The sequence below is a fragment of the Oryza sativa genome, chromosome 10 (genome assembly GCF_034140825.1).
Source record: "Oryza sativa Japonica Group chromosome 10, ASM3414082v1".
Lineage (NCBI taxonomy): Eukaryota > Viridiplantae > Streptophyta > Magnoliopsida > Poales > Poaceae > Oryza > Oryza sativa.
In genome coordinates this window covers 2,806,700-2,821,539 of record NC_089044.1, presented here as the reverse complement: position 1 = coordinate 2,821,539, position 14,840 = coordinate 2,806,700, and the positions used below count along the sequence as shown (strand labels likewise).

Below are 14,840 nucleotides of genomic sequence, written 5' to 3'. Positions count from 1 at the left end.
GAAGCTAATTTTTCTATACCAAAATTTTGGTAGTGTCAGAACATTGGTAAGTTTTGGTTACTACTAAATTTTGTAGCATTGAATTTGAACTATTGTAGATAAATTTTGGTATCAAACCAAACATGCATGTGTCATTATTAAAGTTATAAAAATTTTGATAGGGTAAAAATTAGCATCAAACCAAACAAGCTCGGCAAGTCATTTCTATAGCTAGGATGCCATATATTATATCATACATCGATCAATAACAATGAGAACAATGTTATACATGTTCAAGTTGTCTCATAAGATAAGCTCACAAAGTGTCCATTCTAAAAGTTAATTACCTTCGAGCTTTCTTAATACATTACTTATAGCTTTCATCAGGATTGAGCTAATTATTGTATTCAGAATGCTTTGAGGTAATTAACTTTCACACAATCCTGATGAAGCTAATTACTGTATTCAGAAAGTTCTTAGGTAATTAACTTTCGCAATGGCTAATTGGCTATACACATCAGTATAAGGCACTAACTTTTTTTTCAGCTAGCTAGTTTACTGATCTGCATGCACGGTCAATTTCTTAGAACACCATGGTCAATTTTATCTAATAGCAATATATATATAGCTGTAATTAAGTCTCAGGTAACTGAAATTCAATTAATACGAGTGTATGCATGGAAAGTTTCATTCCGTAGTACAGTACGAACTGCCATTGTTTCAAAAAGAAAAAAAAAACGATCTCGATCGATTTTGATGCATAATTATACTCCAGATGGATAAGGTTGCTATGTCACAGCCAGCAGGTGCTAGCTTGTTTAGCAACATATATAATTAGGTAGCAAGTATATATAGTGGAATTAACACAAACAAAAGGCATACATTACATTTGATGCATGGCTCAACGACGGCCATAGCTTTTTTCAGCTTCTTCTTCTTGTACCTACCGATCGACCTTGCACGTACCGACGCTGCCATATGCATGCAGAGACTAGCTTCAGCATTCGTACAACTTTTCTTTTACTCTTTTTTAATTTTCAGTGCAGTATGACTCAAAAAGGTCATAAAAATTTGGACCATATATATCTGGTGTACGAGCTGATCAACAGATATTACATTCCGGATAAGCATGCGTCCATTAAAGAGAGAGTATAGTAGATTAAGACTAGATAGCTACGTGCCTAAATATAGGGCTAGATCTAGAGCTATAACGAAATGGCGAGAGTTTGCATTACTCTACTTTGATCTAAATTTAGATTGATGCGGTTGCTTAAATTTAATTTAAACCAACTAAAATGTTTTTTTACTAGGTTCCTGGGCAAATTAATTAATGTAGCTCTACCCCTGCCTAAATAGTCTTAATATAATATTTAATCTAGTGATATGAAAGAATGATAACGACTGTAATGCATACATGTGTGATATCAATGTGGGTCCCAAATGCTAGGCTTCTTCTGTCCCATAAAAAATAAACATAATATTGGATGTGCTATATTTTAATACTATAGTATATAGATCCGAACAGGTTTAATACTAGGATATGAAACATTCCGTATTAGGTTTTTTCATAGAGGGAGTATACATGTATTAATAATTATCAATATAATGTACAATTATCTTAAGATTCCTTTGGTAGGGTCAATTTAAATGCCAACATAAACCTATCTTACCCATCATCTTTAAGACTGATCAAGGAAGATCTAGTGATAATCCGGTTGGTTTTGACATCATTCTCTTTTACCAGTAGCTAGCCAAAATCCACATGCATACGTGGCACCAGGCAAGAATGTCTCTCACAGTTGGTACAAGAAGATTTTCAGATTCAGCCCGGTCAAAAACTAAAAGCTATATATAGAGGCTTTTTCTGCTGAAAAAGAGAGAGCTGCATGCCAAAAGATGCATGGATTTCAATAATAATTTCAACGTGATCTTGTGCAATGGTGACCCATTATATGCATGCATCAGCATTCTTCTTTTCGTAATCTTAAGTCTACATGCCACGCCACTTCCAAGTGTCCAGCACTGCGATGTGATAGCACAACATTTTGTCCCTGCGATGAACATTCGTTTCTTTACTATTAACAAAGTATGGGCTCTTGGGATCAAAGGAACTTTATGTGAGTTAGGGTTCAATTCCTTAGGGGAATTTCCTAACTAGGGTGTTTGAAAAACAAAAGGTTGCAAAAATCATACTCCCTCATTCCCTAAATGTTTAACGCCGTTGACTTTTTTTAAACATGTTTGACCGTTCGTTTTATTAACTTTTGTGAAATATGTAAAACTATATCTATACATAAAAGTATATTTAACAATGAATCAAATGATAGGAAAAAAATTAATAATTACTTAAATTTTTTGAATAAGACGAACGGTCAAACATGTTTAAAAAAGTCAACGGCGTTAAACATTTAGGGATGGAGGGAGTACTACATATATTATACTTTCAATGCCCTTATTTCATATAGTAAAATAAGCACAATAATACCTCTTGCTTTTATTTTCGTTTCAAATTGTATCTACATTATCGACCAGGCATTCCATGACTTCCACTTATATTATACGCATACTTTTTTTTTATTACACACAAGACATACAAATGTACATTGTGCGTGTAATATGTATGATCACTAGAATATATATAATCCCTAGTGGATGAACTTATGCACGCATAACACAAATCACTAAGAGCAAGTTTAATAACATAGTCAATATATACTAGCTCCACCACTTAGGCACTTACTACTATCACATAATTAATCATTTTTAATGCACAAATTAAATCCTAGCTATACCTATGATCACGAGAGGATCGGATCAAGGCTGGGGTTCCATCGAACTGACTCGGCAGGATCGATGTTGTTGCATGGAAATGGAAGCTGGAGTCCCCTCAACTGCTATCTTTTTTGCAAGGACAGACAGAAGATCATGTGCCAAAAAGTAATTTAAGTAAGAAACTGAAGTAAGGCATGACGATACTAATTAAACGTGTGTTAGGAGAAAGACCATATACACCATATTGGATATCGAATCGATGGAGGACAGAAAGAGGTGGATGATGACAGGATGCATGCAAGGAATTAAAAAGGGAGACGTACGAGCCCTTTTGTGTGGTTGATCTCTAGAAGGATAAGAAAGAGAGATGGACCTAGCTTAGCTAGATAAAGAGAATTAAAGTTGTGCAAATTAAGCAGCTGGAATAGTAGTAATCAAGACGAAGTTTCGCAGCACAGCGACGACTTATCCATATGAACATAGTACTATATATTATCCATATGGAAAATGACATGTTTCATTATCATGTCGATCGGCCATGCTTTTTACGAGCCTTTTGGATTTTGACGATCAGCACGGCGCTAGCGCGATGTATCGAGCTTGCTCTGATCATCGCCGTGTCAGCATAAAATTAAAGCAACAGCGTACAGCTAACCTTAAGAACCATCACTTTAAGATGGTCAAAATGTTCATGTATCGGACTTACTCGCTCTGTCCTAAAATAAAAAAAAAATTACCGTATGACATCATATTAAAATCCCTTATATTTTAGGATGAATGGTACATTTTAATTTCTTCCCATCACTTTAATCTAAGGGAAAGTCCGATTACACCCTTGAACTATTAGGTGAGTACGAATTACCTCCTCAGACCTGAAAACCAGACATTTTTCACCCTTAACTACCAATACCAAATGAAGAACCTCCCTGACTTAAACCAGAGTGGTTTTGGTCCTACGTGGCAATCCAGTCAGCAAGGTCCCACCTATTAGTCTCATCCTCTCTATCTCTTTCCCCTCACCTCTCTATCTCTCTCTCTCTCTCTCCCAATCCTCTCTCTCTCTCCTCTTCTCGGCTCCCCCTCTCTCTATATCACCGAGCAGCCGTCGGAGAGGGAGCCGAGGATGGCGGCGGCGGGGGAGGAGGCTCGGAGCGGAGGCAGCAGGTGGGGATGGCGGTAGGGGAGCCAAGGACGGTGGCAGTGGGTAGCGGCGTTGTCGGGAGGGGACGGTAGAGGAGGAGCCGAGGATGGCAGCGGTAGGCGGGGATGGAGGATGCAACTCGGAGCGGTGGCGGCGAGCGGGGATGGCAGAGGGTGAACTGAGAACAACGACAACGGGCGGGGACGACGGAGGCAGGGCGGGGACGGGATAGGCAACTAAGATCGGCGGCGGGCGAGGATAGGGAGCAACTTGCATCGGTGGCGGCGAGTGGGGACGACAGAGGGGGAGCTAAGGATGGCAGCGGCGAGCGAGGACGACGGAGGTAGGGCAGGGACGACGGAGGGGGAGCCGAGGACGGCGGCAATGGGTGGGGACAGGAGAGGCAACTCAGAGTGGCGGCGGAGGCTCGGTGTTGCGCCTATCTTGATGACGCTCTCTCTCGTGGCCTGATTTTCTGGTGAGGGGATAACTCTCGCTTTGATCGAGTGCGACGTTTGCGACGTGGCTACCAACCAGAACAAGTCCAGGACGTCGTGCAATCGCTACACCACAAACGATGTCGTACCAACCGTGACGTGCGGTTGATGATCCCTGCAATACAAACGAGAGAACACTGCAAGAACAAGATAAGATGCAATCTAAATATTGCGAATAGGTGATTAAACACAAAGGAATAGTTGCGATTGAAGTGGTAGATCTAATCGACTCGGCAAATCAACACACCAACTGTTGGGGGCTCTGAATCAATAGTCGCCGACTAATCGAACGAGGACTAGAGACAAGGTGAATGGCACTTGGCAAAATTCAACTAAACAAAACCCAGTTATTTTTTAGGATGTATAAAGCTATTTGTAGAGGAAAATAAAGCTAGGGTTAAGTGCTAATTTGTGGAGGTGGAGGGAGACACTTCCGAGATGGGCCTAGTCTATTACAAGGCCCAAGGCCCAAGTTCGGTTTTAGCAACAGCACTGTCTTGTTTTGGCGATTCCCGTTGACTCGAGATGAATTTGGACATGAGACCAGATGCGTTTGAAAGGTAGCGAGATAATCTTTCCACTAAGTCCAAGATCACCCAAATCGGAGTTGGCATGAAGGCGCTAGGTCCGTTTGAAGTCAGTGCTGTCTCCGAAGGCCGAACTGAACTTGGACTTGGAATTATCATTGGAACGTGTGAAGTTATGAGTGTATCCGACAAAGTGATGTCCTCATCATATCTGCATTTGCCGCGTCATCTCTGTCATCACCGATGCTGCCACACGCCTTGCCCCTGCCGTCTACTCCATCGCATCGCGCCATGCCGCCGTCGGTCGACCGCCAAAATGAGGAAGAAAGGAAGAGGGGAGAGGGGCATCGAGCTCGGCGGAGGCCAGGAGGGCATTGCAGACGCGCAACAGGGAGAAGGGGATGGACCTCGGCGTGGACGGCTGGCTGTTGCCATGGACACCACCACGAGCACCCACAATGTAGGCTGCCTCGACAGAGAGAAAAAAGAGAGGGGTGAGGTAGCCTTCTTTATTTATTTATTTTTGGATTGGTTTATCAGACACCACGCGGTAGGACAAAACCACTCTGGATTGGGTCAAGGGGGTAATTCATCCGATTTTAGTGGTGGAGGGTGAAATATGTTTGATTTTCGGGATATGAGGGTAATTCGTACTCACCCAATAGTTTAGTGGATAAATTAGACTTTTCCCATATCCAATCGTCGTGGGCGTGGCCTATATCTGCGTTACGTGGGAAAATAATGTCAATTCGTAATCAACCGCATGTTCGGAGCAGCGCACGATCAACTCGGATTTTCTATTTTTGGCCACATGATCGACTCGGGTCACATTTCCTTTTTAAATTTTTACCCGTTTGATGATCGGACTATTTGTATTTTATTTTGGATTTTTACCAATCTTAATAGAAACTCAATAACTAAATTTTTTATGTACTCTCATTGCTATTGAATTTTAAGTAAATTTACACTCAAAACGCATAAGGATGGGATTTTGTGAAACTTTAAAACCATAATACCTAAGTTAGATGCCACATGTCTTAATACACATGGTTTTCTAAAATTTACTCTGTAATATAACCAGCTTCTAGCTAACACACGCACAACTAAGGCTGTTCCATGGGCCGCTAACCACTTACAGCCCAACTTGTCTGTTGGTTTCCCCTTTGGAAAAAGTCCACTTAGACTCCCTTAATTGTTCATCGAATCTAATTCGTGACCCTTAACTAGAAAACCGGGTAGAATGACTCCTCCAATTACTAAAACTAGTACAAATTGAATCCCTCGGCGGTTTTGAAGAGTGGTTTCGTTGACGTGGCGTCTACCTGGCAATGTTGACTTGGTCTGCTGTTGACGTGACGCTTAGGTGGCATTATAACTAAAAACATACACGTGGGACCCATTCGTCATTCACATAGAAGAAGACTTTGTGGGGCCCACATGTCAGTCTATCCCTTCCTCATCCTCCCCAATCTCCCCCTTATCTCTCTCTCCCTCCCAATTCAGCAAGCGGGGGGCGCCGCCGGCGGCGACGGCGGGCGGGGGGCCACGGCGGCGACGGCGGGCGAGGGGCCACGGCCGCCGAGCTTCGCTCTCGAGCCTCGGTCAGGTCTAGGCGGTAGCGGGCGCGACCTCAACGAGGAAGTTGGGCTGCGCGCCATGTCGGACTCCCAGACGCAGTCGTCGGGGTAGCGGACGGGGTCGGTGGTGGGGGTGCCGAAGTTGATGCGGGTGGCGAGGGAGAGGAAGAAGGCACCCTCGAAGATGAAGGGGTGACCGTTGGTGGTGTTGATGAGGTAGTCGGAGAGGAAGGCCCGGGACTGAGCCAGCGCCACCAGCTTCGAGCACAGCGGTGGCTGGATACGCGCGCTGTTAGAGGAGGCCGAGAACGAGCAGATGCACCTCATGACCTTCATGGAGGTGGCCAAGCTGAGGTGGTACGAGCGCACGCTCGTGCTCGCCGACCAACGCGTCTTCTTCAACGCCTACTTCCTCAGCTACCTCCTCTCCCCCAAGCTCGCGCACCGCGTCATCGGCTACCTCGAAGAGGAGGCCATCCACTCACTACAAGATAATTGAGCTATTGCCACCAAATTATTACAACAAAAAATAATTCGTAGCAATATATTGCAATGATAATTTTTCTGTGGCAAATAATTATTTTTTATTGCAACGATCTGCAATCGTTGTTTTATTTAGTACTTTTGTTGCTATAGAAAATGAGATATCGCCACAAAAAATCGTACTGTTGCAAAAAACATGTTCTATCGCCACAATTTTAATTTTTGTGGCAATTTATATAGTACATGGTACTTTTCACTATTTTTTGTTGCCACGATCAACAAATTCGTTGCAATAAAAAAATTGTCGTCACATAATTTAACTTAATTTTTTCATATGGACACGGATTGAGACAAATTTTATATGAAAAATATAGCTCTCGACGAGATCTACAATTTTGTAGGTGATAACTTTTTCATTTGAAATCTTTTAGATATTCAAATCTATGATTCAAATCTCAGTTAGCTAGGCTCAAATGAAACGATATACATTTTCCAACAGAATTGATACGTAGGTGAGTTGGTAAAGGAGAGCACGCGTGAAGGATAGGTCTTGGGTTCGAATCCTAGCCAAGACACAAAATCAAAAAAAATAAGTAGATAAATAGATAGCATGATAGATTAATATTTGAACTTTTAATTTGGTACGTAAAGCTAATGCCACATATGGAGTGGTGGCAATAATTTTTATTACAACGATGTGAAGTGTTGCAATATGACTTTTTGCCACATCCATTCCGTGGCAACATCTAAATTTATTACCACAAAATAAAAATTATTGCAATAACCTATTATCACGGCTAGCAACGATTTTACAATTGTGGCAACATGTATGTATTGCCACAATTTTAGTATTGATGTCACGATTTTTTTCGTGGCAACAAATGATTTTTCTAGTAGTGACTCCTACACCGAGTACCTCAAGGACATCGAGGCCGGCAAGATTGAGAACGTCCCCACGCCACCGATCGCCATCGACTACTGGCGGCTCCCTGCCGACGCCACGCTCAAGGACGTCGTCGTCGTTGTCTGCGCCGATGAGGCGCACCACCGCGACGTCAACCATTTCGCATCGGTACGTGCGTGCGTGTGAATTCCCAAGCTTGATGTGTGCTTTGTGTAGGTTTGTGATGACTGAATTATTTTTGCTTGCTTGTGATGTGCATGCAGGATGTGCATTTCCAGGGGATGGATCTCAAGGATACGCCTGCCCTGCTCGATTATCACTGATGATTAATTTTCAAAAGAAGATTATCACTGATGAAATCTTGCGGCGGCTTGTGTCCTGCTCAGCTCTGCAGTTGTTACCAGGAAACACGAGTTGCTGTTGATCTGTTGTATCCTCCCTCGGCCTCCCCACCAGGCGGACGCGCGACGGGTGCAGCATCTCGGCGACAAGGTTGCGCCGGAGGATTTGCCACACGGGCCCGCATCTGCAGCGCGTGATGGTGTAGTCGTTCTCGCCGAGGAGCGAGCGCGCCACCTCCAGGCGGTTGGCTAGAGCGGCGCCGCGCTCCACAAGGGTGGCGTGCGCGACGCAGCAGTCGGCCATGAAAGAGGAGGAGGAGGGCGACGAGGCGAAGCGGCGCCACAGACAGCCATCGCCATCGCCATCCACTGCTGCCGCCCCGCACCACCGCCATCGCCATCGCCGCCGACGGCAGTTGCTCTGCTGTTTTTTTTTTAAAGATAGAGGGAGAAGAGGGCCCTGACAAGCTGGCCCTACGTTTTTTATATTTTTCCCTAATCAATTGCATGTGGGCCTTATGACTGGGCTGACACGTCAGCATAATGGGCCAAGTCAGCATGCCACGTCAGCAAAACCGCCCTCCAAAACCGCTGAGGGATTCAATTTGTACTAGTTTTAATAATTGGGGGAGTCATCCTGCCCGGTTTTGTAGTTAAGGATCACGAATTAGATTCGGTGAACAATTAAGAAAGTCAAAGTGGACTTTTTCCTTTCCCCTTTTGTCCATGACTACCACACTCTACACACTTACAGCCCAACTCGTATGTTGGAATAAGTTCACTTTAAGTCTCTGAATTTGTAACCAAGTCTGAAAGTCATCCCTAACCAAAATACCAATACAAGAAGTCTCTCAATGTACAAAACCGCATCACCTGAAATCTAGTAGTATCATCAGTATTAGCTAACGTGACAAGCTGAGTCAGGGTAGGAACACTGGTCCCATATGTCAGTGGCTAGCACTATATTCTTCCTCTCTCCCCTCCTCTCTTCCCAATCCCCTCCAAGGTGACGAGTGGCATGAAGGACAGCACGACGAGCTGCAGCCGGTGGGAAACGAAGGCAGCGCCCGGCGGAGAGACGGGCGGCATAATGAAACCTGATTCGCTTCCCTCCATGAGTTTCCAACGGTGGGCCAAGCCAGGAGCCGAAATGTTGATTGGCTGGCTCGGCTGAGCTGTTTTTCCCTTGACATTTCTTGAAAAGGACGTCCCGAAGAAATTAATGTCTAAGAGTACAATAAAATCGTGAATTTTTCGATCTAGGGCCGGCCCTAGGCCTAGGCGGGTTGTGCGACCGCCTAGGGCCCAGGCCAGAGGGGGCCCATCACTTACCCCCTCCCACCCCATCCCGGCCAACAGGCCTAGCCACAGCCCAGAGCCCCAGACGCGCGCCTCAGGTCGCCCTCAACTGCTCAGCGAATCAGCGATCAGCCAGGGAGCAGTGCGCGTGCGCGTCGCTTCGCCTGCCGCCCTGCCCACCGGCCCCACACCATGAGAACCGCAGCGCAGGCCCAGGCCGAGCCGCGTCGCTTCGTCACGGTCTCGCCGATGTCCTAGTCCGCGAGAGGCCGCCGTGAGTGCCGAGACCGCATCGGCGCCACTAGCCTATAGCGCCTGATCGCCGTCGCCCATCGGCCAAGCCGCCAAGGCGGTATCGCTGTCGACGCTTCCTATCGGCTGCCTGGATGGTGGCTGGTCCCTGCCCTGCCCGCGTGATCTGTGATTGTCATCGGCTCATCGGCCATTTCCCATTCGCCCCTCTTCTTCAGGCTGAAGGTAGGTCACAGACCTAGAAGTCAATCGACAAGCTTTATGCAGCTATGCCTCTATCAATTTACTTTGCAATTTCACTGCTTCAGGTGTTACAATATTACCTAGAAACATTTGTCGGGTGCTATACATAACTCATAAGGTCGCGAAAAAGCTCTTTTTTATAAGGGACATGGGATATTTGTGGTCTCCTATTAAGGTGTTCATACTAATTTGTTTCTATGGTATTTTTAGTTGTCAATTATACTATTGATATTATTTATTAAAGATTAAATTGCTCTATCGCAACTTGCAAACTGCTTGATTTATTATTTACCGTGTTAAAAATGTTTATTTGTGTCACTCTATGGTATATGTGCTTTATAGAGTATACTGTATGTATTAGAAGTAAAAAAAATAGATATAACTCCTTAAGGGCTAACTCCAAGGCCCATAGCGTCAAGTCTGCCTAGGGCCTCCAAAATGTCAGGACTGGCCCTGATTCGATCTTCCTATCGAACAATAAGAAATCGATACATCCTGATACTGCCCCTGATCTACCTTGGAGACGAGAAGATAGAACGTGCTGTGCATCCGGATGAGATGCAATGGAGAGGCGTCCTCTGCATCCGCCTCTCGTCTTCTTCTCGGCATGGCTGATGCTGCTTGTCAATGGCGTAAGGTCGCTGCAATTCAGGAGGGACGACTTACCCGATGACCGTACGCCGTCTTCCCGTCATCCGTCGCCGAGGAGGGGATTGGGAAGAGAGGAGAGGACAGGAGAAAGAGGAGAAGAGATGGGATGAGAGAAAGGAGGAAGAAAATGCTAGTCACTAACATGTGGGGTTTGCGTGTCCCACGCTGATTCAACTTGCCACGTCAACTAAAATCAGACGTAATACTGCCTAGGATCTCAGATGGTCCGGTTTTATAAATTGAGATACTTGTTATATCTGGTATTTCGGTTTAAGGATGAATTTCAGACTCGGTGATAAATTGAGGGACATAAAGTGAACTTATTCCCTATATGTTTGTGCACGTACGCCAGGGTTTGTAGCGGATTTTCTATGTAATGAGAAAAACATAAAGATTTGTAGTAACTTTTAGGGAGAAAACAGCTCTCTTACTCGATGGGATGGTAAGAAGAACAATTTCTCAAGAATTGAACGAAAAGGAAGAGGAAAAGAAGCCAGCAAAGCAGGCTGTTACCCTCCCCACAGATGGAACTAATGGGCTAGGTTTACTCTATATCTCTGATGCAATCCTCTAATCTGCAGGCCCATGTATACTACGCAGGCAACCCAAGACGTATACAGGCTATTGCTGGCAAAAGGTGGCCGAGGGGATCTTCTGATCCTCTGATTAAAAATAATTACTAGATCAAAAGACTGGCCAAAACATACGCACATTCACCCCCCATTAACATCTCCAAAAATTTCGGTGCGTGTTGTGCGCGCACAAATGTTGAGGGTGGGTTGCGTACAACATGCATGTTGTCCAAAATTAGTTGCTCACATCATGCGTACGATCACCCCTTCCAAAAAAAAAAACTAAAACTGAGCTGCTATATTTTGAGATTGTCGAAGTCACCATGAGTGTCTCACTAGTGAGGGTATGTCGCATGCTACTAAAAGAATAATTAGCTATAAATGCGAGCACATGTGACAAATCAAAGACTTCAACCCGTTGAATCGGTTCTACCACAAGAAATCTAATTAGTTGAACTACGCCCATTTCGTTACTTAAGGTATATTTTACTGCAACATAATGCGAGAGAATGTTGATTTAATCTTAATATAGATTTAATTAATCATGCCATGTTGCGAACTTGCGATGCCCACATGCATGTTGAGCCCATTATAGGAAGGAGAGAGCATATGCATCCATCATGGCCTTTCTCTTCTCCGCCAGCTGCCCCTCTCATGTAACCTGCAAAATGTGTAGTAGTAGATTCAAGGTAAATGTGGCACTAAATATAACTTAAATTTGTGGTAAATCTATTCGATAGTTTTGTTTAAAAGAATAAGTCATTAATAAACCTGTAATTTTACGATAGTGTATATGAGCCGTAAACATGTAATTTTGTGGTAATTTTGTCAAAGCATATAAATTATTTTTTGAGATTCTACTCTTAAGGAAAATTGACTAGATATATTATCAAAGACACTGGATGCCAAAAATGTAAAGTATTCTAGGTAGGGCCTATTCACTTTGCTACCATTTTTAACCATACCATTTTTCGGTAAAATTGCCAAAAAAAAAATCTACGTTTAGTTTGTTGCCAAATTTAATCAATACATAAAATATCCTGCTAAAATTTTGGCAATATTGTCATTTGCCAAAATTTTGACATTTGCCAAAATTTTGACATTACTCAAACTTGATAAGGTTTATTTTGGCTACAATCGGAAAAGACATGTAATGTTGTCAGGGCCTCAACATAATCTGTTGCAGTATTATTTCCACAATTTAATGCAGCAGATATTCTGGAGCTCCCTGCCCAGATCCACTGAGGGCACCCACAATGGTTATTTATAGGCTATCTACAAAAGATCCATGTCAGCATATTTTCCTACTTGAAAGATATTAAATGAAGAGAGAGAGCAAAGCTATCTACTAACTTAGAGATAGTCTATAGAGAAACACGAGGCAATGCATGAGAGAGCTATAGATACCCATGTAGACATACTATTGAGGTGGTTTACTATTAATCTAGTCTATTGCTGAGATGTACATGTTTTATAGAGAGCACCTTACTTTACCATTGCGGGTGCTCTAACAGGCTGTCTCTGAGCTTGTCCAAGTGTACCACATGATTCAGCTACTTGGGCTGCTTGTACACTGCCCTACTAATTAACCAAGTTCAGATCAGCTGCAAATTAAGAGCTAATTAATTTCACCATAGTTTTTTCAACGAATGGTTGTTGCCACAGCTGCAAATTTTCATCAGATAGCTCAATGGTACGAGGAACATACTGTCCCTCTTGCACACGCTACATGTATCCTTACCTTTAATTTTGTTTTTGCCCTCCAGCTACCATGGACAAACGAAAGGTTCCAAATGGAATGGCAAACACAACAACTTCAGTCTTGGTCATTTTTAATGATAATATGGTTAGTTTGCTTCCCTAGCCAACAGTATATGTCTTTATTTCTGTAGCTTATCGTTTGTTTAAGAGCTGAAGATTCTAAGAAGCGCAATGAGCTAGAGTTTGATAATTCATTTCACTGCTATGAGAAACTAGTTTATGAAATAGTTCAGTTCGAGAGTTTGGCTTGCTTGGCTAGCTACATATGCTTTTGCCTTCCTTCAAAAAAAAATGTGTTGGCTGGTGGAATCTGAATTAGGATGACTAGTTTTGTTTTTCGCCCTCCAGCTACCATGGACAAATGAAAAGTTCCAAATGAAAATAGCAAACACGGAACTTAAATTTTGGTCCTTCTTAATGATAATATAGTCAAAACATGCCTTTATTTCTGTAGCTTATGCCTTATGGCATGTTTACGAGCTGAAGATTCCTTGAATAAACTTACATGGTCATGTTAAAGTAGTTTTACTGCATAAATACAAAACAAATGTAGCATTTTCGCAAGAATAAACTTGCAGAAGTCGACATTTCTCTATTATACATAATTCAACAAAAATGGTATTTTATTTTAAATAGTGAATACCCATTGTAAATACCAAAACCGCAAACCATATCATCACACAAAGAGATAAATACGAGAAGCAATGCGCATTTTAATAAGATTCAATTTCACAGTGATTGGAAACAAAATCAATAATACGAGTTAGCTAACTTAACATATTTCATATGTTTTGTTGTTTTAGTAGAGAAGAATATCCTTCTAGAAACAAAATTAATTGTACACTGGACAAGTGAAAACAACTACATGTGCACCGGAGGTATCAGATCAAATCATTCTAGTAGCAGTACATTTCTGTGTCCGTAGTTGATTGTCTCCATTTACCCTATCCATTATGCCCCCATTTCATCATCTGTTTCTGCCCTTTCAACACCTCCATTACTGCCTTTAGACTCGTAGGACCAACCATGGACATGGAGGTACCATGAACAGCCCATGCTTTTTTCTACTTTCAAAACCTTTATTAAATGCCTTTAGGAACATGAACAACCCAACCCCACCCTAATTCAACCCCCATAAAAGCACTTATCCAACAGGATTTAGGCAAAAAGCAACCCAAAAACATGCCGCAATGTTTTTGTACTAATTATCTTTATTTTTATAAAAGAGTGTAATAGTCCTCTTAACCCCACCATGACTGCTTGGTTACCCCATTCTAAAAGGATACCTCCATCTTTAACTAGTAAAAGGCAGATGTGTGTACTGTTGTGCATCTATCTCTCTAAACCCAAAAAAAAAAAACCATTGGTCTTAAATTAAGGTGAGGTTGAGTAGTGGTACAATCTTAATGTAAGCGAGAATAATGCCTATGAATCTCAATTCCCGTTTGAAATGTGGGAATTTTCCAGAATCCTAGGAGAATTGGACTATTTGTCCTAAAAAATGCATAGAAGTCCTATCAAATTCATGGTTTCAAATGGACATTTTGAAGAACTTTTATATAAGTTAGTACAATTTATGTAGAGACATGGAAAAAAGTTCTGCATATTTCAAATGGAACCCTTCATTTCTTACTTACATTGCATTCGAGAAACTCATCACCTCGTCATTTGCCCTTCAGCTGTTAATTTTTGAATTTAAAAACTTGATTTTGATTTTTTTTTTATCAAAGTTTATTTTTTTAGCATTGGTTTTTAAAATCGCCAAGGAAATATACATACAACATACATAAGTTTATCCACAAATCATATTTTTTTAACAAGTTATATGGCTTATAATCAGC

The 14,840-nt window shown here is 42.5% G+C and overlaps 1 protein-coding gene across 1 annotated transcript; it reads left to right on the top strand.

Moving 5' to 3' along the window:
• The first annotated feature begins 6,353 nt into the window (after positions 1 to 6,353).
• On the top strand, positions 6,354 to 8,203 carry LOC107279045 (ubiquinol oxidase 1c, mitochondrial-like). Its single transcript, XM_015758039.2, has 4 exons — positions 6,354 to 6,601; positions 6,743 to 6,972; positions 7,876 to 8,048; positions 8,144 to 8,203. The coding sequence occupies exons 1-4, from the start codon at positions 6,354 to 6,356 to the stop codon at positions 8,201 to 8,203; spliced, it is 711 nt and encodes a 236-aa protein (XP_015613525.2).
• Positions 8,204 to 14,840: the final 6,637 nt, after the last annotated feature.

Coding starts and splice junctions, on each gene's coding strand:
- LOC107279045 (XM_015758039.2), top strand. CDS start 6,354: ATGTCAGTCTATCCCTTCCTCATCCTCCCCAATCTCCCCCTTATCTCT. Junction 6,602..6,742: donor TCCCAGACGCAGTCGTCGGG/GTAGCGGACGGG, acceptor GGACTGAGCCAG/CGCCACCAGCTTCGAGCACA. Junction 8,049..8,143: donor ACGTCAACCATTTCGCATCG/GTACGTGCGTGC, acceptor ATGTGCATGCAG/GATGTGCATTTCCAGGGGAT.